Here is a 24579-nt window from a genome sequence, read left to right on the forward strand (position 1 = left end):
TGGGCCCATGTGGCAGGAAGGCATACATATGTCTGGAGGGACCCCACGGTGTAAAGGGGGATAGGGGGACGCTCCCAACAAGCAATTAGGGGACTTCTCTACAGACCGGGTTTTATCAGCTGCAGTGAGGTTGGGGAGGTTTGCTGACATGAAGAAGGAGCCCCGTTTCTCCTATTACCATCTTGCACTTTCAAGACTGACTTGAGGGACCTGCAGATGACATACTGGGCTTACAAATGTGATCTCTTCAGAGGGCTCAGCCGGCAGAGAATCAGGATCACGGACTGGGGGTTGGGGATGGGGGAAGCAGGAGAGGAGATGAGGGCGTGAGCAAGGCCTCTGCGGCGCCTCGGCTACCCCAGGCCCCAGTGAGCCTCCTCGAGGCCTTGACTGGCTTCTGGCTGACTGGGCCTGGGCCATACGGTTCATTAGTCTCCGTCCCAGCCTTTCTTTGGAGGATACTCCAGTGAGCCAGGAGCGAACCCCAGGGAGAAGTAAACTATCAGGGCCTCCATTTTTGGAGCTCAGCTGGATTCCTGGTAGAACTGGGCTGCTCCCCTTTCTAGGTGGCGATAACTGTGGGCTGTCGCCCTCCTGCAGCCCCAACAGTTAGAGCAGACCTGACTGCCAAGTCTTCCCCAAGCCCCACTGCAGAAGCAGAGGACAGGGCCCCTCACAGGAGGGGCACAAGTCTGGGCAACGCAGAGCTGCATCATTCAAGTTGCCGTCCCGCGTGCGCACACAAGTCTTCCGCTGGCCCATTCCCTGGGGGGCAGAACTCTAAGGAGAAGAGCCTCATGCAGCTCCAGACGGCAGGCCCACCACATGAAGGCCTCTCTGTCCAAGGCACGTGTACACTGCAGGACACATGCTAGAGAAGCCACTTGCAGACTACGGTGCCACCGTCATTATGTTTGGCAATATTCCCTAACTAGGGCTTGGAGGGCATGGAGAATTGAAAATAGGTCCTGATTACAAAGTTAGATTTATAGAAATTTTGCAAAAACTGTTGATAAATCACTTGCTTAGAGACGAAAATAATCTCTCCCCATTCATCTGCCCTTCTGCACAAATGCATGGCATTATACACACATCTGCCTGGTACATAGCTGGCCTCTGTAGCTGGTCCAAGTGCTCATCTCTCCTTACTCAGCACATAAAATCGCACATGCTCACACAATTCTGGAGCTCACATGCACACAATGCCAAGAGTTTCCAAGGGATGAACGTGCTAAGACAGTAAACAGGCTGCCCACCCTGTCTTGAGCTATAGGCCCCCATTAGCTCGAGGATCAGGGAGGCTGAGCCATAGACCAGGAAGAGGAAATTATAAAAGGAGACCCCCTAACTAGTCAAAATATCAGGTGTCCAGTGCCTCCTCGTTTTCTTGTCACGTCTATGCACCCCAGAGCGCCAGAGGGATCCTCTGCCGTGCATTAAACCAGAGGCACCAGGAAAGACACAGTTTCTATGGCAACCCCTTACAGCTCCAATTCAGCTCTGAGTTAAAAAAGATTTCAAATAATTGGGGAGTGCAGGAGAGCAGAGCCAGCAGCCTGACCCCATATCCCTTCTGTTTCTTAGACTGAGGTGTGCGGGAGCTGAGAAGGCCCATGATACGAAGGGAGTAGGACAGGCACAGGCACAGGCACAGGCTCAGCTGGGACCCCAGAACAATCTTTAAGGAGACAAGTTTGGGGTCACAATTTGGCCTAGAAATGGATTTAGAATTAGCTTGCCATGGACTAAGAAAAAAAAGGGTGGTTGAAGTGCCCTGGGTGCCTTCTAAATGCTGCGCTCGTGCATCCTGAAGACCATCCGTGGTGCAGGTGTTTCCTAACACGGGTACTGAGCAACATCAGACCAAGTCATTCTCCCCCACCTCTTATCCCAGGGTGGAAAGCAGCCCAGGGGCCTCACTCAGGATGACCCTGGGCTCCTCTTGAGACAGGAAGGCAGAGTCAGACCCTCTCTGCCTGAGCCCAGCCTGTCCCCCTATCCCCTGTGCCCTGCATTCAGCCTGAGTGGAGAAGGTGCACGGATGTTGCCCACCCCGCCCCGCTCCAGCTGCTGAGTCCCTCCATGAGGCTAAGGGGTTCCTGGGAAGCAGGGCAGGTGCCGGAGTCAAGGAAGCACCATGGCTGGTGCTTGAGTGCCTGTTGGATCATGCAACTTTTCAGAACACAGCTGAACCTGAGACATGGAAGCTGAAACCAGGAGAAGGGGGCTTCATCACTCAGGCCTGATGGCTCTCAGATAAAGAGACAGAGATGCCCGAGGCTTTTTGAGCCACTAAGAAGCTACAAAATCAAGAGAGCTTGTGAGGGTCATCAGGTGCTCTCACACATTTGAGGCAAATTGTAACAAGATAGTGAACCTGGGCCTTAAGCGAGATGATCTGAGTTTAAATTCTCGCTTCATCAATTATTAGCTGTGAGACTTTGGGCAAACAACTGTTTTGTGTCCCAGTTTCTTCATCTGTAAAATGGAGCCAAAACTCCTGGCTTCACTGGATCTTGCCTTCACAGGGCTGGATGTAGACATGCATGAGAGGCAGATTCCCAGGGGCCTGGCACGTGCCGAACACACATGCTGGTTCTAATTTTAGGATTTGAGTCACAGCCCCGTTCTCTCTTTGGAGGGACACTAGACCCACGGCGGTGGAAGAGGGAAGCAGCACGCTGAGGGGTGGGACGGCGGTCTGGGGTGCAGTCTGTCCGGTGCGACCTTCAGCAGAACTCTTAACCTCGCTGGGCTTCATTTTACTCATTTTACAAACTCTTTTAGATCTAAGGTTTTACTGTTTTATAAACAAAATAACTTGGGAAGACCCCACTGCCCTCAGCCCCACATATCACCTGGGAAAACTTACGGCCAAGGACTGTGGCCACTGCAGGCCACAGACAGAAGTGCCCCTGCTATTACCGTGTGCCTTATTCTTAATATCGATTCACAACTTCCCAGCCTCGGCGGCATGAAGTGCAGCCCCTACCTGCGGCAATGGCCGTCTTCTTATCCACTGTCACGGCTACCGCTGTGCTCGCTGTTACCACCGCTGGCTCACGCAGACCTTCTGGGAAAACAAAAATTGCTGCGTCACTTTCTCAGTAGCTGAGGAAGAGCAGTGGTTGGGGTAGGGCCACGAAGACAAGTATAAATACTAGGCGAGGACATTCCTCGGATCACTGAGGGCAGGATGGAAGGCATCGTTGCTGTGACGGCTCTGCCACCGCCAACCTCTGGTTGCAGCAGGGGACCTCCTAAGGACCTCCCCCCCCCCGCACCCTCCCACCCCGGCGCTGCTCCGCTATGTGCATATCTGAACCTGCCAGACAAATAAGTGGACGTTACGGCCCCCGCCCACCTGGACAACGCGGCACTGCCAGTGTCACTAGGACACTGTGAGCTTGTTGTGTCTCAGGGCAGCAAACCTGTGTGTTTGCTGCTCATTTGAACTCGGGGACCCTGCAGTGACTGTCCCCTTGACACGTCTTCCAGCTAGAAAAGTTGTGTTGCATCAAATGATTCTTTTTAACAGAAGGACCGGCTGAGCTCCAGGACTGGGTAGTTGCAGATCCTGGATTGTCCTTTATCAGTCACACGAGTCAGGGAGACCCTGGCAGCCCCTTCAGGAAGCCAGACGCCAGGGCTGCCTCAGGCACAGAAGGCTGGCTGCCTCCGGCCGACACATCCGAGGCACCCCCTAAATCCTGGCTGTTGGTGGCCTGCCTGCCACCACCACACCATCGGCCATGTCTTTCACCGGCTTTGCAGTTGGTTTCTGCACTTCTAGGACACTCTGCCAGTCTTCTGAAGGGCAAGGGGCTTTCCTTGAGTGGCTTTTCCACCTCTTTTAGGAATCAGGCCGCCAAAGGTGCAGAATGTGGGTGGCAGCTTCAGCTCTCCACTAAAGAGAGCTCTCTGGCTCTGAGCTGGTGCAGGCTAGTACATGACCTTGGGTTTCTTAATTTTCATCCATTCATGGCCCTAGATTAGCTTTCCAAAGCACTCTTATCTACGGGTCAAGTTCCATTACTAAATGTTCCAAGGAAGGGGCAAAATTTTATCATGTGCTCTCTTGTTAAAACGTTATGTGAAATGTTGAAACAAACGGGTCATGAGAATCTTGTCGTGTGCTGATTGCTATTACAGTGTCATTTGAAATGGAAGTTATATTAACCACTAGTTTCTCATATCTGCTATTTTGCTAAGATTACCTATCCCACGTTGCTATAATCACATAACACATAGAATTTTAAAGTTACTCAGATTCTAGGAACTTAAACTGTGTGAGGTTGTCCTTGATTGTAGGAATTTGCCATGATGAAGCTGCAAGGGACCTCAATAGGTAGAGAAGTAGGCTTTGTCACCTTGCTTCTAGAAATTTCTGGAAGATACTGAGGTGGCTGACATCCTGTGGTTTTCTCCAGGCCCGCAGGCTGCTTTCCTAGACAAACCCTTCCATTGTATGTATGCTCCATAGGCTGCGGGAAACACCCACGTGAAGGTGCAGGGACCCTACTGACAGTCTCTGGGGACATCAGGAGTTTCAGCACCTGGGTCACCTAGCAGCTACTTAGTCCAGCACCTGTGGTGAGTGAGCTGGCTACCACTTGCTGGTGGAGCAGGCCTCGGGTGGCCCTGAAAGACTTAGCTCCACGCTGGCGGGTTTCTCAGGCACTGACAAAAGACAGAGCTGTGGGCAGAGCTCCGCCCACCAGGCCCAGTCAAAGTGCAACGGAGTCAGCAGGAGAGGCAGGGGGAAGTCTTTACACCCCCGAGCTGACTCCTCTGCCTCCTTGGGGCTCCTCCTCCCCTTAAAATAAAATTGTTGTTTTCTTTCTTTGGGGGAGAATGGGCGTGTGCAGAGGTGTCCACGTGTCTCTAAACATATGCATGAGCGAGGGTGTGAAAACAGAGTGAGCTCCTGCCTCCCAACTCAACCGGCCCTCTTTTTGGGTTGCCAGCTTCCCTCTCTTCTTGCGGCTCAGTTCGCACCCACCCGCCCTCCTACCTCACCGCCACAAAAAGCTCCCCACCGGCACCCAGCAGGCACCTCCCAGTGACAATGCTGGCAGCAGAGAGCATCACCCTGTGAAGGGACCAGGGGCCAGAGAACCTCCCCGGGGCCCATGGGACCCCCTCCTCGGGGAGCCCTTGGTGCTGCTGTAGATGGTGCCAGGAAGAAAGGGCTGCCTCATTCTGGTTCAGGGTGGGCAGTGTGGGAAGTGGACTTTCACCTTGGCTTTGAGAACCTTCCTCCGAGCTTTTACCAGTAGCGACCGCACTCCCTGTTGCCCCCACCCCCTTCCCTGCCTTCCACTCAGTGCAGTAAAAGAGCAGGAACTTCGGTGGGTAGACCTTGGTTTTAGGCTGGTTCTGTGGCTCTCTCAATGGGTGATCCTGGGCAAGACACAGAACTTTTCTAAGCCTCAGGTTCTCCCTGTATATGAAGAGGCGTGATAACAGCACTTAACATTATAGGGTTGTGCAGATTAAGTGTGTTATGTATGGTGAGGAGTTTTGTAAAGCACGTTAGCGATACCTCAGGTGGAAAGGACAAGCACAGGATGGAGAGACGGGTTTAAGCACAAGGAGAGGAAGGCATCTGGAGGGCGCAGAGGGGACTGCCTTGTTGCTGTTGCAGCCCTGGAGGAGCCCAAAGGAGCCCGGACCTCCCCAGCTGTCAGCTGGGGGCATTTCTCCATCAGGAAGCTGGAGGATGGCTTCGGTGGAAGTGGTGGCCAGAAGGGTTCTGGTTGGAGACATCTTGAAGGGGAAGTGCGACTCTTCATTCCAGTGGGCTCCCAGCCCACCCCTCTCCTTTCCGATGTTTTCAGTCTTCCCCCCTCCTCCTTCTGTTCATCCTCCTCCTCAGCTCTGACCTGGTTGTGGATACTTTATAGGCCCCCTCGCCCTCCTGCGATGGGATCAACCTCCCCCAGAGGTGACCTGGTAGAGAGCTTGCTCTGCCCAAACTCTTGGACTCCTGGACAAGGCCTTCCACCTCTATAAGTTACAGTCTCTTTGCTTATAAGTTAAGAGTGTGATGCCAGCCTGCAAACCAAATGGTTGCTGGTTTGATTCCCAGTCAGGGCACTTGCTTGGGTTGGAGGCCAGGTCTCTAGTGGAGGGCTCTCAAGAGGCAACCACACATTGATGTTCTCTCTCTCTCTCCCTCTCTCCTTTCCCCTCTCTCTCTCTCTCAAAAAAAAATAAAATACAATCTTAAAAAAAAAAAGAGTCTGGGGCTGTGTGTCCTCCAAAGCCCCTTTCTATTCTAAACATTCTACAGTTTTCTTGGTGCTCTGTTAAAGTCACGTAATTTTTCTTTTTGGGGCCATTTTTCAGAGTAGGTGCTTGGGAGAGTTGGGTGCCTGAAGCTCTGAAAACCTTGGACTAGTAGGGGTTTGCTAGCTTGGTCCATGGGATCCAACAGGGGCTGCCCCACCTCCAACCGTGGCCTGCCCGTGGGAGGCGCCCCGTTATTATGGGAAGCTTCTGAGGTGCAGGCCAGGAGCTCAGTGTTGTGACCCCTGGGAGAGTCCAGGGGGTGGAGCCCAGGCTGCTTTTCCTGTTTCGGGAGGAGGAGAGCTGAGGGGGCAGCGGCCTTGGCAAGTAGGGGCCGTCCCCAGTGGAATGAAGTGTTACTTTCACGGAGTGGTTTAAGGAACTGGGAGGTTTAAGGATACTGAGATGTTTAGAAATAGAAGAATCTTAGAGATTAACTTGTCCAATATCCTTCTATTTGGAATTTGGGCTAGAATCCAGCTCTTCTTGGCTTTTGGTTGGATCTATTTCTTTTGTTCCACACTGGATTTTCAACAGCCAACTTTGACTACTGGCCAGGGAATACAACGACCCATCCTATAGGCAGGGTAGAGACTAGCAAGTCTCTATTCTGCCTATGGTAGGGTGCAGTAAGGCCCCAGCGAGCTTTCTCAGGTTGCTGCCATGTGTCAGGAGGAAGGTAGGAAGGAACCTGGAGGTCTGGACCTTCTGCTTTATATCACTAAGAGCATAGGAGGAGGAGGGATGCCCTGGTCCCACCTGGTCCAGCAGCACAGTTACCTGGTTCCTCTCCCGAGTGCAGGTGGAAGACAAAGCTGCCAGCAGGCTGCTCCACGGCCTGGCGGTACCACAGAGGGAAGTGGTCCATGGTGAATATGCTGGCCTTGTCTTCAGGGGTCAGAAACTTCCTGCAAGGAGAAAGATTTGATTCCTCCCTTCAAATCTGGGAACACATTTCTCTCTTTTTCCTTTTCTATACACAACCATATTGGCTGGGCCAAGAGACCGATTCCCGTCTGCTCTGGTGGACTTGCAGGTACAAAACATGAGCTCCTAGCTGGTGGTGCCCCAGACGATGTCCCCAGCAATTCCTGCCTTTTCCAGAGTTAAATGCCGTTGCATCTGATGGCACATTAGTAGCTAGAAGAGATGTGAGCCTTGTATTTTGAAAGAATACTTTCCATTTTTATATAAACTGCTTGGCTTGCAAGGTTTTTTCTTTTGGATATAGCCTACTTTCTTTTTGTCTGGCTAATTAGCATGTCTGAGTGAGGAAACTATAGTCACCTTCACCACTGAGCTAATACAAGAGCATAAATTCCCCCCAAATGCTTACTTCAAAGCCATTGCCTCCAGGTTTTAGAATGCATCATGAGTTTTCTCTCTTTGAGCAGCTTTATCTTGCTAATTATGGTTTTGCATTCCCTGAACACACAGCAGCTGGCAGGAGAGAGCGTTGGTCCAGAAGCAGAGTGGGAGGCAGGGAGAAGCTGGCGGGGGTTAGAAACGTTGCTGTGGATAACCCATAAGGTGGGTAGTTGAGGTGGGATTTTAAGAATGCCTGGTTTACGTGTTCCAGGAGCAGACCTGCCTTGTTGCACAATTCCCGGGCTGCCAGTCACATCACACTTAGGGGAAGGGGGCTGTGCAGGGCGTGTGAGGTCGTTCATGGTGGCTGGGTATGCCTGTCTGAGGTTTCCCTCTTCTGTTCTCAGAAGCCTTTTAGAGAGAGAGGGCTCAGGGGAACACCAGGATGCTTTCTTCCTTTGCGTGGAGCAGTTGTCTGACCGTGGCTTGACAAAGATATGTGTGTTTTCTGATTGGGGTAAAGTTTAAGGGGGCGAGGAGGTACGAGTGAGTAGTGAGCTTGGTTAGGAAAGTTTCCCACCTTGGTCAAGGCCTCAGGTGAACCCACAGTCTCCTACCAGTCCGAGTTGTCTGAGCTCTTTGCTAGCTTCTGACAGGGCCCTGGGAAAGTGGAGCAAGGCAGCATGCCTCCCTCTGTTTCCACTTACGAGGGGATGCGGGGAGGTGGGGAGAAGAAAGACAATTCCATTTGTCTTCCTAGAAAGACTCAGCTTTCTAGCCAGTGTGCATCTGTCACAGAGTCCTGGAAGAAGCTCAAAGATGGCTCTCCATCGCTAAGGGTGCTTGGCGCGGAGGTGCTAAGAGGGAGGAGCGGTCAGTGTGTGGGAAGTGAGGATGGTGGGGTCAAGTCTTCCCAGTAACCCGCTCAGTTCTCCTCCTCTAGATGCTTCCTCGCCCTGCCTATCCTCTTTGAGTCTCATGGTTTGCAGAGCACAGGTGGCTCTGCTCACCCCTTCCCTTCCTGACCCTTCACTGGGCTTCTACTCTCCTCTTGCTGCCATACTCAGTGAGGAGGACACAGGGCTGGCTGGTCCCTGGGCATAGCATGGCTGTCCTAGAATCAGGCTTTGCTTGGAGCAGGGTTTCTCAGCACGGCCGACATGATGCTGTCAGGAGCCATCCTGTGCACTGTCGGACGGTTAGCAGCATCCCTGGCCTCCATCCACTAAATGCCAGTAACAAGCACCTCTCCTCCAGTGTCTTTCTCTTTTTTTTTAATCATTAGAATTTTTTTTTCTTATTTACCATATCTTTTGGCCAAGCCTTCTTTTTTTAAAAGTATATTTTATTGATTATGCTATTACAGTTGTTCCCCTCCCACCAGCCCTTAGTTCATGTCCATGGGTCGTACATGTAAGTTCTTTGGCTTCTCCATTTCCTATACTGTTCTTAAGCTCCCCGTCTATTTTGTACCTACCATTCATGCTTCTTATTCCCTGTACCTTCTCCTTCATTCTCTGCCCCGACTCCCTCACCCCCCGCTGTTAACCCTCCATGTGATCTCCATTTGTGATTCTATTCCTGTTCGAATTGTTTGCTTAGTTTGTCTTTGTTTTTGTTTTAGGTTCAGTTATTGATAGTTGTGAGTTTGTTGTCATTTTACTGTTCACAGTTTTGATCTTCTTTTTCTTCGATAAGTCCCTTTAACATTTCATTTAATAAAGGCTTGGTGATGATGAACTCCTTTAACTTGACCTTATCTGGGAAGCACTTTATCTGCCCTACCATTCTAAATGATAGCTTTGCTGGATAGAATAATCTTGGACGTAGGTCCTTGCCTTTCATGACTTTGAATACTTCTTGCCAGTCCCTTCTTGCTTGTAAGATTTCTTCTGAGAAATCAGCTTACAGTCTTATAGGAGCTCCTTTGTAGGTAATTGTCTGCTTTTCTCTTGATGCTTTTAAGATTCTCTCCTTATCTTTAATGTAATTATGATGTGCCTAGGTGTGTGCTTCTTTGGGTCTGACTTCTTTGGGATTCTCTGGGCTTCCTGGACTTCCTGGAAGTCAATTTCCTTTGCCACACTGGGAAAGTTCACCCTCATTATTCAAATAAGTTTTCAATTTCTTGCTCTTCCTCTTCTCCTTCTGGCACCCCTATGATTCAGATGTTGGAACATTTAAAGTTGTTCCAGAGGTTCCTAAGCCTCTTCTAACTTTTTTGAATTCTGTTTCTTCATTCTGTTCTGGCTAATTTCTTCCTTCTACTCCAAATTGCTGATTTGAGCCCTGGTTTACTTCCCTTTATTGTTGATTCCCTTTATATTTTTCTTTATTTCACTTTGCATTGCTGTATGCTTTTTTCTCCATTTTGCTACCATACTAAACCATTTCTGCAAGCATCTTGATTACCAGTGTTTTCAACTCTGAATCCAATAGGTTGGCTATCTGTTCATCTCTTAGTTCTATTTTTGGAGTTTTGATATATTCTTTCATTTGGGCCATATTTCTTTGCCTTGGCACATCTGTTACATTGTAAGAGGCAGAGCCTTAGGTATTTGCCAGGGTGGGGCAACTCACGTCACTGCATTCCGGCGCTGAATGCGGGGGAGGGGTGAGAGAGGGAACAATGCCACTTGCTCGGCTCTTGGTGGACTTTCAGTCACTTCCCCTGCTACCCACAAGCAAATTGGGCCTTTCTGGTGTTGAGTGCAGGGTGGGTGGGTTTGTGTATGTTCTAGGACCCTGCAGGTCTCTCCAATGAACAATCCAATGAGGCTGGGAGTTTCTCCCTCTGCCACAACCCCCACAGGTTTTACAACCAGAGGTTTTGAAGCTTTCTTGTCCCAAGCAAAGTCCTGGGTTGTGCATTCTGTTTTGCTCCCCAGTAGTTCCTCCCAGTTTATCTGCATGCAAATGTGGGACTGCCAGCCACCCTCTTGCCCTCCCGGTCCTCCAGCTGCAGTCTTGCCATGCATCCTCTCTGCCCCCACTGCCTGTCTCCATCCCTCCTACCAGTCTGGGTGAATGTTTCTTCTTTAACTCCGTGGTAATCACACTTCCATACAGTTCAATTTTCTGGCAGTTCTGGTTGTTTTTTGTTTTTAAATTTGTTGTCCTTCTTTTGGTTGTGCGAGGAGGCAAAGTGTATCTACCTATGCCTATGTCTCGGCTGGAAGACCCCCTCCTCCCGTTTCTACAACCAAAAATGTCTCCAGACACTGCTCAATGTACCTACAGTGGGTATAAATCACCCCCAATTGAGAATTGCTGGCTTAGGGGAAAAGGAAGTTGTCAAGAAAGGATGGAACACAGTCAGAAGATTTAGGTTGTTACACAGAGACTTGTCCCTGGGGGAAGACAATTTCTGGGTTTCCCTCTGTGGAAGTGAACCTCTGACTAGCCCCTCCAACATCAAGGTCTCGCGGTCTCTCTTGCCAGACTGGGCTGCCCTCCCTCTTGGGGGTACCTCCAGGATAAGTCCAAGCCTGAGTGGAAGGGTTACCTTTCTGACCCTCCCACTCTGTAAGCCGCAGCCCTTCCAGCCTCCTTGCATTCCAGGAGTGCCCACCCCTGCTGCAAAAGTGCCCTGCCTGCGTCCTGATACCAGCACCCAGCCGACTCACTTGTTGGAGATCTTCTCAGAGCCCACGAACAAGCTGCTTCTGAGGAGGCCAGCCCGGGTGCCCAGGAAGGCCATGTCCACCACGTGCTGGTGCTCCCTGTGAGGCAGATGGAGTGGGTGTCACCACCATGCAGCACAGCGGCAGGTCCAGGAGGAGGGAACACAGAGAAGGGAAGATCCTGAGGCCCCCTAGCACCTGGCCTGTCTGACTAGGGGTGGGGCTCTGCTGGGGAGCACCCTCCTTATTAATGGGGTCCCCTTGTCCTCTGCTTCTTTGCTTCTTCAGCTCTAGCTCCTGATTTGTACACTCAGCTTTTGGGGGACTCAGGAAGAGAGATTTTTGTTTTGGGACCTAAGGAATAGTGACTTTTCATGACCAACACATACATAGCACCTCACACTTTAGCTCTTTTTACATGTTCACACTACTCACATCTACCTACGCAATCCTGCTGGAATTCATAACCTTGCCAACAGATTAAAAAACAAATCCATTAGCCAGCTGATGTGTAACCAATTTTTTTCATGGTCTCAAAGATATTGTTATGGTAATGCACCGGGGTGGCAGTTATCATCTTTTTTTTTAAATTTCAGCTTTATTGAGGTATAATTGACATAAAATCATAAGATATTTTAAGTATACATTGTCTTGGTTTGATCTACATCTGCATTGTGAAAGGATTCCCCCACACAGTTAATTACCACATCTATCACCTCACATATTTATCTTCTTGTGTGTGTGAGAACATTTGAATTCTACTCTCTTAGCAGATTTCAATTATACAATACAGTGTTAGAACTACAGTCATCATGTTTTACATTAGATCCTGAGGCTTTCTTCATCTTATAACTAAAAATCTGTACTCTTTTACTAACTTCACCCTATTCCCCCACCCTGCAGCAACCATTTTTCTACTCTGAGTTTGTTTGTTTGTTTCTTTTTTTTTTTTTTTTTAAGATTGCACATGTCTGGCCTATGTCACTTAGTTGCTAGGATGTTTTTTTCTTTTTTTTGTTTTTTGTATTTTCTTTTTTAATTTGAGCCCAGTTAGCCGCCAGGAGAACCTTTTCTCAGGATCTACACTATCACCAGTGTTAACTTTTGTTATCACTTGTCTTTTTGATGACATTCTAACAGGTGTGAGATAATATATATTTCATGTGGTTTTGGTTTGCTTCTGATGATTAGTGATGTTGAGCATCTTTTCATATACCTACTGGCCATTTGTACATCTTCTTTGGACATCTTCTTTGGAAAGATGTCTATTCAGATCTTCTGTCCTTTAAAAAAAATCTTTCTTTTTGTTATTGAGTTGTGTGAATTGTTTATTTTGCATATCAACCCCTTATCAGATGAACGATTTGCAAATATTTTCTTCCATTCAGTAGGTTTCCTTTTAATTTTGTGATTATTCCTTTGCTGGGCCAAAGCTTTTTAGTTACATGTAGTTCCACTTGTTAATTTTTGCTTTAGTTTCCTTTGCTTTTGGTGTCAAATTCAAAAAATCTTTGCCAAGATTGTTGCCAAGGAACTTATCCCCTATATTTTCTTCTAGGAGTTTTATGGTTTCAAGTCTTATGTTCAAAATGTTTAATACATGATGAGTTGATTTTTGTAATTGATGTAAGATAATGATTGAGTTTTGTCCTTTTGCCTGTGGCTGTCTGGTTTTCCCCACACCATTTTTTGAAGAAACCATTCTTTCCCCATTGTATATTCTTGGCTCCTTTGTCATAAATTAATTGACTGAATGTGTGTGGGTTTTTGGTCTCTTTATTCTGTTCCACTGATTTATTTGTTTGTTTGTAGACCAATATCATACTGTTTTGATTACTATAGCGTTATAATATAGTTTGAAATCAGGAGGCATAATGCCTCTGGCTTTGTTCTTAAAATTGCTTTGGCTATTTGGGGTCTTTTGTTGTTTCATACAAATTTTAGGATTGCTTGTTCTATTTCTGTGAAAAATGCCTTTGGAACTTTGATAGATATTGCATTGACTCTTTAGATTGTTCTGGCTAGTATGGAAATTTTAACAATATAAATTCTTCCAATCCATGGACATGGGATTTATTGGTATCTTTTAAAATTTCCTTCTTCAATGTTTTATAGTTTTCCATGTTCATGTTTTTCACCTCCTTGGTTGAATTTGTTCTTAAGTATTTTATTCTTTTGATGTCATTGTAAATGGGATTGTTTTTTCAACTTCTGTTCTGATAGTTTGTTATTAATATACAAAATAACTGATTTTTGTATATTGATATTGTATTCTGCAACTTTACTGAATTTGTTTATTAGTTCTAACAGTGTGTGTGTGTGTAGTCTTTAGGGGTGTCTAAATATAATACCATGTCATCTGCAAATAGAATATTTTACTTCTTCCTTTCCAATTTTGATGACTTTTCTTTTTCTTGCCTAATTTCTATGGCCAAGACTTCCACTACTGTATTGAATAAAAGTGGTGTGAGTGAGTATCCTTGTCTTGTTTCTGATATTAGAGGAAAAGATTTTAGCTTTTCACCATTTTTACCATTGAATATAATATTAGCTATGAGCTTGTAAAATATGGCTTTATTTAATCACCTCTAACTTTATTAATAGTCTTTCTACCAGCACAATTTATTGCAGGCCATTGCCCAGTTTCTCTCAGTGCCTGGATTGGAGTTTTTAGTGAGTGCAGAAGCAGTCAATACCTAAAGCACTGACAAGGGGAAGCATTTTGTTTTTCCATCAAAGCTCAGCTGTGTGACTTCTGGGGTTTCCCTAATGGAATTCTGTGATGAATGCTGTACCATACAATGTCAACTGATAGTACCTGGTGCTGGATTAAAACAGCTGCTCTGCAGTGTGGAAAATCACTGTGGAAATGGTCCAGAGATGCAGATGAGACTTGCTCTCTCCAGTACCGTAGAGACCAGAGTCTCTTGGGGTGAGACCCGAGCGCTTGTGTATCTTTAAAAAGTTTCTCAATGCAATTCTCTATTCATTCAGAAGTAGAGAGAACAGTCTAATGAGACTTCTGCATCCATTACTCAGCTTCAACAGTTACCAACCGATGCCATTCTTGTTTTATTCTATAGCCTCCCCCAGGCTTTCAACTAGATTATTTTGAAGCAAATCCAAAATACCATTTCATTTGTAAATAATTCAATTTCTATTATTAAAATATAAGGAATAAAAAATTCTCAATGCCATAATCACACCTGAAAACCCTCACAATTCTTTAATGTCATCAAATAATCCAATAGCCTCAGGAACTTTAAGAATTTGTTAAAATTAGAACCTGACGAGAATCCATGGTCAATATGTCTCTTTTCTTCCCTCTCTCCCTCCCCGTCTCTCTCTCTTATTGCAGATACTTATTAAACTGTAATTCATGTACAATACAATTAATCCATTTAAAGTGTAAAATAAAATGGTTTTAGTATTCAGGAGTTGTGGAGCCATCACCACAGTCAATTTTAGAACATTTTCATCATCTCCAAAAGAAACACCATACCTATTGTCAGTCATCTTTAGTTTCTTTAAACTCTTTCTCTCCTCTCTACCTCCTTCCTTGTTTTTTCCTTGGAATTCATTTGCTGAATTAGGTCACTTGTCCTGTAGAGTTTTTAGCGTTCTGGATTTGGCTGATTGCAATGCTGTGGTGTTATTTAGCGTGTTTCTTTCTCCCCTGTGTTTCTTATAAACTAGCAGTTAGACTTTGGCTCCTGATTAGATTCTGGTGTTATGTTCTTTATCAAGATGCACACACTATCTGATTGACTAAAGGTTGCAAAATAGGGATAGTCCTCATCCATATTTGGTTGTACAAGAGTGGCAGGATAAATAATTGAGTGTTTGTTTCTTTACCAGTTTTTAGAATCATGAATTGGTTTCTTCACATCTTCAAAGGATGACCAATAAAATCTTTTTTAAAGTATCATTATGAACACAGGATTTTAAAAATACTTAATGTGTTTTAGTCCATTGCAGTTGTTGTGACCTTTGCTGCTCTAATTGTTCCACTTTGGCCAGGGGGAGTCTCTTCTGGTTGGCTTGGGGGTCCTGTTGACACAGCTGCCTCAGTCTTCAGTGACTTCTTGCTTTCTGGTATGATGAGAGGCTCCTGGCTAATTTTGCACATTTCATGCCTCTGTCCTGAAATCAGACTTTTCTCCAAAGATCACTCACTTATTTTAATGCACACTTTTTAATGTGGACGTTGAAAATCCACAGTATAGATCTGAAGTGCTCTTTGAGGTTGGTCCTTTCAGTGGACAGAGCGAGTATATTCTTTTTGTTTCTTTCAGAGAAAACACATCATGAGCTCACTGATATTTACAGTTCACATGTAGCATCACATCTAAACTTAACTTCTTTGATTTAAAAAAATTTGCATCTCTTTTATCTTTTGCTGAAAATATTGGTTTCTAATTACATACACAAATATCATTTGCTTTATCAATCAATATAGTTTGAAAATAACTGTCAATATTGTTTCTAGCAATATGGTTATTGAACACAGTTTAATATTTTATTTATTTAGTGTTTATAGTTCTGTGTTTTCAAGTTCCTTGAAAGAATTTATTTATGTGTAGGTATTTCATGAACTTAATACACAGCTAAGTTTGTTTTATTTGCTTTCAATTTTTATAGCTTAATTTTAAAATTTAATTTTGTTTTATGATGATATAAAACATTTACATGGTTCCAAAGTCAAATATTCAGAATAAGTCATATTCAGAAGAGTCTGACTCTGTTTCCATCTCCTGTTCTTTCACTCTTCCTAAAAGTAAATGCTTTTTGTTTGCTTGTTTATTGTTCTATTAAAAATATTGTTCTGTTAAAATTCCTTGTGTAAGTAACTATGAAAATGTATTTGTATTTCCTCATTTTAGATGAAAAGTGGGGCTATTATACAGATTCCCCTCCACTACTAGGATCATTTCATAGCAGTATATGGAGATATTTCTCATTTTTCTTACTCAAATGTTTATTTTAAATTTATTTTTCAATTATAGTTGACATACTATATTGCATTAGTTTCAGATGTGCAACATAGTGATTAGACATTCATATACCTCATGAAATATATTTTAGGCCTAGTGCCCGTGATAAGCCTAGTACCCATCTGGCACCATGTGTAGTTATAACAACGTTATTGACTGTGTCTCCTATGCTGTACTTTACATCCTCATGACTATTTTCATAACTGGCAATTTGTACTTGATTCTTTTTACTTTTTATGCACATCCCCTTAATCCCCCTTCCATCTGGTAACCATCAGTTTGTTCTCTGTATTTGTGAGTTTATTTTCACTTTGTTCATTATTTTGTTTTTTAGGTTCCACATATAAGTAAAATCATGTAGTGTTTGTCTTTCTCTGTCTCACTTATTTCATTTAGCATAATTGCACTGCCTCTATAGCTTGCTTTGGATAATATGGACATTTGAAAGATAATAATTCTTCCAATCCATGAGGCCATATTGATATCTTCTTTGGTTTCTTTCAGCAATGTCTTCCAGTTTTCAGAGTACAGGCCTTTCACCTCTAAGGTTAAATTTATTTCTAAGTATTTTATTCTTTTTGAAGCAACTATAAAATGGGATTGTTTCTTAATTTCCTTTCTTGATTGTTTGCTATTCGTGTATGAAATGTAATTGATTTCTGAATATTAATTTTGTATCCTGCAGTTTTACTGGATTCATCGATCAGTTCTAATAATTTATTTTGGTGGAATCTCTATATGTAGTATCATGTCATCTGTGAATAATGATTGTTTTATTTCTTCCTTTCCAATTTGGATGCCTCTTCTTTTCTTTTTTTTTTTTTTTTGTTGACTGCTATGAGATAATTCTCATTTTCTTTCAGCTACACAGTATTCCAATGTGAGGATCTACCATGGTTTATTTAACTAGGCTCCTACTGATGGACATTTAAGTTATTTTCAACAATTTGTTGTTATAAATTATGCTGTAATGAATAACTTATGTGTAGATTTTCCTATTTTTACTGGTATGTCTTTGGGATACATTCCTAAAGTAGGATTGTTGGGTCCAAGTATAAAATTCATATGTAATTTTGTTAAATATTGCCAAATTCCCCTCCATAGGCTTTGAAACATTTTGTATTCTCACTGACAATATACTAGATTGCCTGATTCTCCAACAGCCTTGTCAACCATACACATCAACAAACTTAGGTGGTTATCAGTCTAAGTGACAAATACAATCTTGGTAGAGTTTGAATTTGCATTCTTTCTTTTACAAAATATATTGAGAATTTTTTCACATATTTAAGGGCTATTTGCATGTGTCCTCTTCATCCACATCTACTGGTCATTTTTCCTATAAAGTGGTTGGTCTTTTACTTCTCTGCTTTTGAAGTTCTTTTTGTATCATGAATACATAACATAGGGATAGTAAACTTTTATTTGTCTTACAAGTTGAAAACATTTTTTTTTTTTGGTTTGTCATTTCTCTTTTCACTTCACTCATGTTTTTATTTTTGCTAAGTAAACACTTTTATGTTGTTAAATTTATCAGTCATTCCCTAATTGCTTCTGAATTTTGAATCATCATTGGGAAAGGTTTCCTTACTCCTAGGTTTGATAGGACTTGGCTCATGTTATCTTTTAGTATTTATATGATTTCATTTTTTACATTTAATTCTCTGACTCATTTGGACTTTATCTATCTGAAGAAAGAAGCAATTATATCATGCTCCTTATGGCTCTCAAACCAGCTATTAAAAAAATCCATCTTTCCCTCACTGACTTGACATGATGCCTGTCATAGACTAAGTTTCCACATGCACTTATGTGATTCTGTGGACTTTCTGTTCTCTTTCCTTGGTCTCCTTGCCTATTCATGAGTCAATACCATACTTTATAAATTGTAGAGACTTTGTAATATATATTTCTCTTTTTCTTTTTAATATATATTTTATTGATTACACTATTACAGTTGTCCCACTTTTTCTCCCCTTTGTTCCCCTCCACCCTGCACCTCCACTCCCACCAGCATTCCCCTTAACCCTTGTTCATGTCCAGGGGCTGTACATATAAGTTCTTTGGCTTCCCCATTTCCTATACTATTCTTAACCTCCCCCTGTCTATTTTGTACCTACTATTTATGCTTCTTATTCCCTGTACCTTTTCCCCCATTCTCTTCCCTCCTCTCCTCTCCCCTCTGACCTCCATTTCTGTGATTCTGTACTTGTTCTAGTTGTCTGCTTAGTTTGTTTTTGTTTTTGTTTTTTTTAGGTTCAGTTGTTGATAGTTGTGAGTTTGTTATCATTTTACTGTTCATAGTTTCTGATATTCATCTTTTTCTTAGATAAGTCCCTTTAACATTTCATATAATATGGGCTTGGTGATGATGAATTCTTTTAACTTTACCTTATTGGGGAAACACTTTACCTGCCCTTCCATTCTCAATGATAGCTTTGCTAGATAGGGTAATCTTGGATGTAGGTCCTTGCCTTTCATGACTTTGAATAGTTCTTTCCAGCCTCTTCTTGCCTGCAAAGTTTCTTTTGAGAAATCAGCTGATATTCTTATGGGAACTCCTTTGTATGTAATTGTCTCCTTTTCTCCTGCTGCTCTTAAGATTCTCTTCTTATCTTTACTCTTTGGTAATGTAATTATGATGTGCCTAGTTATGTGCTTCCTCAGGTCCAACTTCTTTCGGACTCTCTGAGCTTCCTGGATCTCCTGGAAGACTATTTCCTTGGCCAGATTGGGGAAGTTCTCCTTCATTATTTTTTCAAATAAGTTTACAATTTCTTGCTCTTACTCTTCTGGCATCCGTATGGTTTGGATGTTGGAATGTTTAAAGTCCCAGAGATTCCTAAACCTCTCCTCATTTTTTTGAATTCTTGTTTCTTCATTCTATTTTAGTTGAATAGTTATCTCTTCTTTCTGCTCCAAATCATTGGTGTGAGTCCCAGTTTCTTTCCCTTTACTGTTGGTTCCCTGTAAAGTTTTCTTTATTTCACTTTGCATAGCTCTCACTTTTTCCTCCATTTTGTGACCACAATCAACCAATTCTGTGAGCATCCAGATTACCAGTGTTTTGAACTGTGCATCTGATAGGTTGACCATTTGTTCATTGCTTAGTTTTATTTTTGGAGCTTTGATGTGTTTTTTTCATTTGGGCCACATTTCTTTGTCTCAGCATGCCTGTTATGTCAGAAGGGGCGGAGCCTTAGGTATTCACCAGGGTGGGGCAAGCCAGGTCACTGTGTGGTGACACTGTCTGTGGGGGAGGGGTCTGAGAGGGAACAATGCCACATGCTCAGCTCTCTGATGCCTTTCAGTCACTTCCCCCACTACCCACAAGCAAATTGGGCCTTTCTGGTGCTGATTCCTGGGTGGGTGGGTTTGGGTACGTTTTAGGACCCTGTGGGTTACTCCAATGAGGCTGGGAGTTTCTCCTGCTGCCACATCCCCCACAGATTTCTACAGCCAGAGGTTTTACAGCTTTCTTTTCTCACACTGGAACCCTGGATTTCACAGTCTGTCTTGCTCCACAGTTGTTCTCCCGGTTTATCTGCAAGCAAATGTTGCTCCAGCCACCGCCTTGCCATGCGTCTTCTCTGCCTGGCTGCCCATCTCTGTCCCTTGTACTGGTTTGGATGACTGTTTTAGCTCCTTGATTGTCAGACTTCCATACAGTTCAATTTTCTGGCAGTCTGGTTATTTTTTTGTTTTTAAATTTGTTGTCATCCTTCTTTTGGCTGTGTGAGGAGGCAGAGTGTATCTACCTATGCCTCTATCTTGGCTGGAAGTTAACTGTAAGACTGAGACTTTGTAATATGTTTTAATATGTTGGTCAGACCTTCCTTTCTTCTTTCCTTCCTTCCTTCCCTCCTTCCCCTCCTTCCTCTCTCTCTCTCTTTCTCACTCTCTCTCTCAGTCTCTTTCTTTCTCCCTCACCCAAAGTTACATGCTTATTGACTTTAGAGACAGGGCAAGGGAGAGAGATAGAAGGTGAGAGAAACATAGATGTGAGAAAGAAACATTGATTTGCTGCCTCCTGTACCTGCCCTGACTGGGGAATAAACCTGCAACCTAGGCATGTGCCCTGACTGGGAATCAAACCTAGGCCTTTGGGATTATGGGGCAATACTACAACCAACTGAGACACACCAGTGAAGGCTGTTAATGGCATTTTTATTGGGATTGCATTAAATTTATAAAATTAACTTAAAGAAAATTAATATTTTTGTATTGTTGAGTCTTCCTATCCAAAATCACTGAATATCTTTCCATTTACTCAAGTCTACTTTTGCATTATTCAGGAGTGCTTTATATTTTCTTTATGTAAATTTTGGGATATTTCTTATAGTTTATGACTAGGTATTTTGTTATATTTTATTTTATTTTTAAACATTTAAAAAAGATTTTATTTATTTATTTTTAGAGAAGGGGGGAAGGGAGGGAGAGAGGGAGAGAAACATTACTGTGTGGTTGCATTTCATGCACCCGATGCTGGGGACCTGGCCTGTAACCCAGGCTTGTGCCCTGAATGGGAATTGAACCAGCAACACTTTGGTTCACAGGCTGGCACTCAATCTACTGAGCCACACCAGCTAGGGCTGTTATATTTTATATTTTGCATTCCTAAATAGGTCTTCTCACATCTCATTGTAGATCTGGTTTTTGTTTGTATAGATAAAGGTTATTAATTTTTGAGTGTGCATATTATAAACTGCTATTCTACTAAATTCTTTTATAGTTTATAGTAGATTTCTGTTAAATTTTTTGTGCAGGGGTTTCCAGGTATATAAACATGCCATCTTCTTAAACAGAGATCATTTGCTTCTTTCCACTTCTCATTGCTTCTAGTTGCATTCTCTCATCTGGTTGCACCAACGAGTACCTTCTGACCTTGCTAACTGGTAGCTGGGGCAGTGGGCCTGTCTTTTTCCTGTCTTTATGAGAGAGCCTCTAGTCCCATTCAGATATTGACTTTCAAACTTAAGTCAATTTTAATTTTATTGAGTGGCTTTAAAAAATATGAATAGATATTAATATTTGTTCAAATATCTTTTCTGCATCTATGGGGATGATTACATGAGTTTTCTTCTTAGCTTTATTAATATGCTATTTATATTAGTTCTCTAAGTCATCTTTTCTGATACATACCCTTGTTAAGAATATTTGCTCCTCAATGTTTCTTAATACTAAAAACATGCCTGGCTAATCTCTGAAATTGGAAAGATGGGGATCATGCCCCTTCTCTCCAAATCCCTCTACAGAAAGCAGGACAGTACAGGAGCTAAGAGTCTAGAGACTCTGGAACTAGGTTTGCCTGGTTTTGAGTCCAGTTCCACCACTTGTGAGGCACGTGGCCTTGGGCAAATTTCTTATCTCTCTCTGCCTTAGTTTCCTCATCTGTAAAGTGGGGATAATGATAGTAGGGTGGTTGTGAGAATCAATGTGATACACACTAAGCACTAAAAATAGTGCCTGGCCTAGTGTGTTGTTTGTTTGTTTGTTTTAGTTTCTTTAATTTTGCATAGGTAATACATTCATTCACATGGTTCAGAATTGTACTAACAAGTTATAAAATGTCCCTTCTGTCCCTGTTTCAGTTACCCATTTTTCTCACCTTTAGCAACAAATGAGAACTGTTTCTTATATAGCCTTTCATAGGTATTTTATATACAGGCTGGGGAAAATATAGGTTTATAGTTATGAGTACATGAAACAGAGTTTATTCTTGTCTTGTTATTTATTAATCACCATATTATTTTCCATACAACTGTAAACTTATTTTTGCCCCACCTTGTAAATGCACACACACATACTATGTTTTTCCTTCTTTTTACAGAAATGGTAGCACACTATGCAAAGCATTATTCATCTTCCTTTTTTCTTAAAATAGGTGATTGTTCCTACATAATTCTGTTACTATTTTCATTAGGACAGTATTAATTAATTTATCAAGCACCTAGGGGAGGTTGGGCATTTTTATGATGTTGATGTTGAATCTTTCTATTCAGGAACAAGGTGTGGCCCACTTTATTCTTAACCTCATTAATATCTTACCCCTTCCTAACACTCCTGTGCTAGTGTACACATGTGCATACATGCACACATACACACACTCCCACACAAGCCATTCATCTCTTCTATCGGTCCACTAAACACAATAGCATCAGGTAAAGATCGGCAGAGGCAGTGAGGAAATCTAAGGTGCTGGGACATACTGAGGTCAAATATACTTCATGGTGTCTTGACCTCACCTGCTGGGAGACAAGGCTCTGATCTGCTTGAACTGCTCTTTCCAGGCACTTTAGCTATTGGGCTCTCACAGCAAGAGCCCAACCCCCAGAAAGAAGTTCTTAGAATGGGGCTTCTGCATTGTGGGTTGGGGGATTTGGTCCTGTGACCAGGGCATCTGCTTGGGGTCTTTCTTCCATGCTCCAGGCAGTAGCCTGTACTGTGCGTGGAAGATTTACTGAGCCTCTGCTCTCACTGGGGCTGTGTGAATGTTGCTCTCACTCCCTCACATCTTCCCACCCTCATCACCGTTCATCTTAGGCCGAAGGATGGAGGTGATCTCCTGCGCTGCCAGCCAGCTGGTGGGAGGGACCCTGGTTCAGACAAGGGAATGCCAGAGGCCAGAACCTCTTTCCCTTCTGGGAGCCGTCAGCCCCACTCTGGTACATACTCAGAGCTGTTGAGAGCCAGAGCTGTCCAGTAGGCTTCCATGGGAGCTGTCACCACCACATCAAACAGTACCTCCTGCACCAGCTCCTCGTCACCTGGGTGCAAAATCAGAGGAGACCAATTCACTTATTTCCCCCGTGATTATAAACACAGCTCATCTTTCCTTTTGAGGAACCCCTAACTTCAAGGAACAAGATGTGCCTCATAAACCTGCGTCTGGAACACGTGAAGCCAGCTACATGAATTTGAGGAAGTCATTTCACCTCTTCCAGCCTTCATTTCCTCAACCCCAAATAGTATGTGAGTAGAATGAAATGATTTCTAAGGCTCTTTCTAGTTCTATGTTCTGTGAAATTAGGAGAATCCCTCAGTGACATCAGACTTGCATCTGTGCCCAGCTCCCCCTCCATCTTAACTCTCATTGCTCTGCTCCCTGATAATTGGCCTCACACACATTGGCCTTTTGGAGTTCTGTGAATTTGAACTTGCCTCAGAGCTTCCACATATGCTGTTCCCTTGGTCAGGATGCTCTTTTCTCCATTCTTTGCATGGGTGGCTCTTTCTTTTCCCTCACTATCCTTAAAGTATTTATTTTTATTGAGGTGAAATCCGTGTAAATAAAATCAACCAATTTAAAGTATATAATTCAGTGACATTTTGTACCTTCACAATGATATGCAGTCATCACCTCTGTTTAGTTCCACAACATTTTCTTCACTCCCAAAGGAGGCCCTGTACCCGTGAAGCCACTTGGGCAGTAAGTGACACTGATTGGCAGAGGTGGCCTTCCCTGACTATCCATTTAAAGTAGGCCCAATTTTTTCCTATACAGCACAACCTGTAACAACCACCACCTACATGCATGGGCTTGCTTCTTCATCGCGTGGTTTTCCCTTGATATTATAAGCTCCATGAGAGAAAGGGCCTTGCCTGGTTGGGTCATTTCTGTACCTACAGTGCCTGCCCAGGCCTGGCACAGAGGACATGCTCAGTGCACACTTGTTCATGGAATGAGTGTTGGGATAGCATGGAAGGTGGAGTCTTCTCTTGGTGAGGACACTTAATGTGACAAAAATGACCTGATTCTTCTTCCAAAGAGAGAGAGGTAGTACCATGATGAGGGTGTGGCCCAATAATTACACCAGTTGAGTTAGTGGAGGGGAATTTAAGATTTAGTCTGCAAACTGCTCTCTCCAGGCACTGCTCTCTCACAGCAAGAGCCCAACCCTGAGAGTGGGGTTCTTGGAATGGGGCTTCTGTGGTATGGGTTGGGGGATTTGGTCCGTCCACTCAAGTTCACTTCCCATAAGTTCCCTGTTATGGATGTTAGAAAATACTCATAGACTACAAGTTATAAGAGGCTGTCTGGTCAAATGCTCTCCTCTGCAGCATTAAGGACTTCGGAGGTCAGCTGGCATGGGGGCCCACTGTGAGGTGGTGGTAGGGACAGATCGGATGGTCAGGGAGATGCCTTCACACTGTGTGAGTGTCCCTTCAAGGCCTTAATAGTGCTCAGGTGAAAGAGGTTTACAGAGATTCTAGTCCCTGACATGGGGATATGCCTGTATACCACAGTTCTAGGGACAGTTAGTCACCAGCTTGGCCCCATGTTGATGGTGGATCTGCTTTTGTCTTTGAAGTCTCCCTGTCCTCCCTAAGCCATCAGTGTGTTCCCAGGATAGAGCTACGTG

At 43.8% G+C, this 24579-nt stretch overlaps 1 protein-coding gene across 1 annotated transcript in view; it reads right to left on the reverse strand.

Annotated features, from left to right (window-relative positions):
- Positions 1–24579, reverse strand: part of CACNA2D4 (calcium voltage-gated channel auxiliary subunit alpha2delta 4) — a 119090-nt gene that overhangs the window by 41074 nt on the left and 53437 nt on the right. The window contains exons 24-27 of the mRNA XM_054577194.1: positions 22890–22983; positions 11226–11321; positions 7072–7199; positions 2993–3073 (exon numbers count right to left, since the gene is read on the reverse strand). Of these exons, the coding sequence (XP_054433169.1) occupies positions 2993–3073; positions 7072–7199; positions 11226–11321; positions 22890–22983 (399 nt within the window). The remainder of the gene's footprint in view (positions 1–2992; positions 3074–7071; positions 7200–11225; positions 11322–22889; positions 22984–24579) is intronic.

The sequence above is a fragment of the Pteronotus mesoamericanus genome, unplaced genomic scaffold (genome assembly GCF_021234165.1).
Source record: "Pteronotus mesoamericanus isolate MK-2021 breed Mesoamerican mustached bat unplaced genomic scaffold, CSHL_Meso_final contig_41, whole genome shotgun sequence".
Lineage (NCBI taxonomy): Eukaryota > Metazoa > Chordata > Mammalia > Chiroptera > Mormoopidae > Pteronotus > Pteronotus mesoamericanus.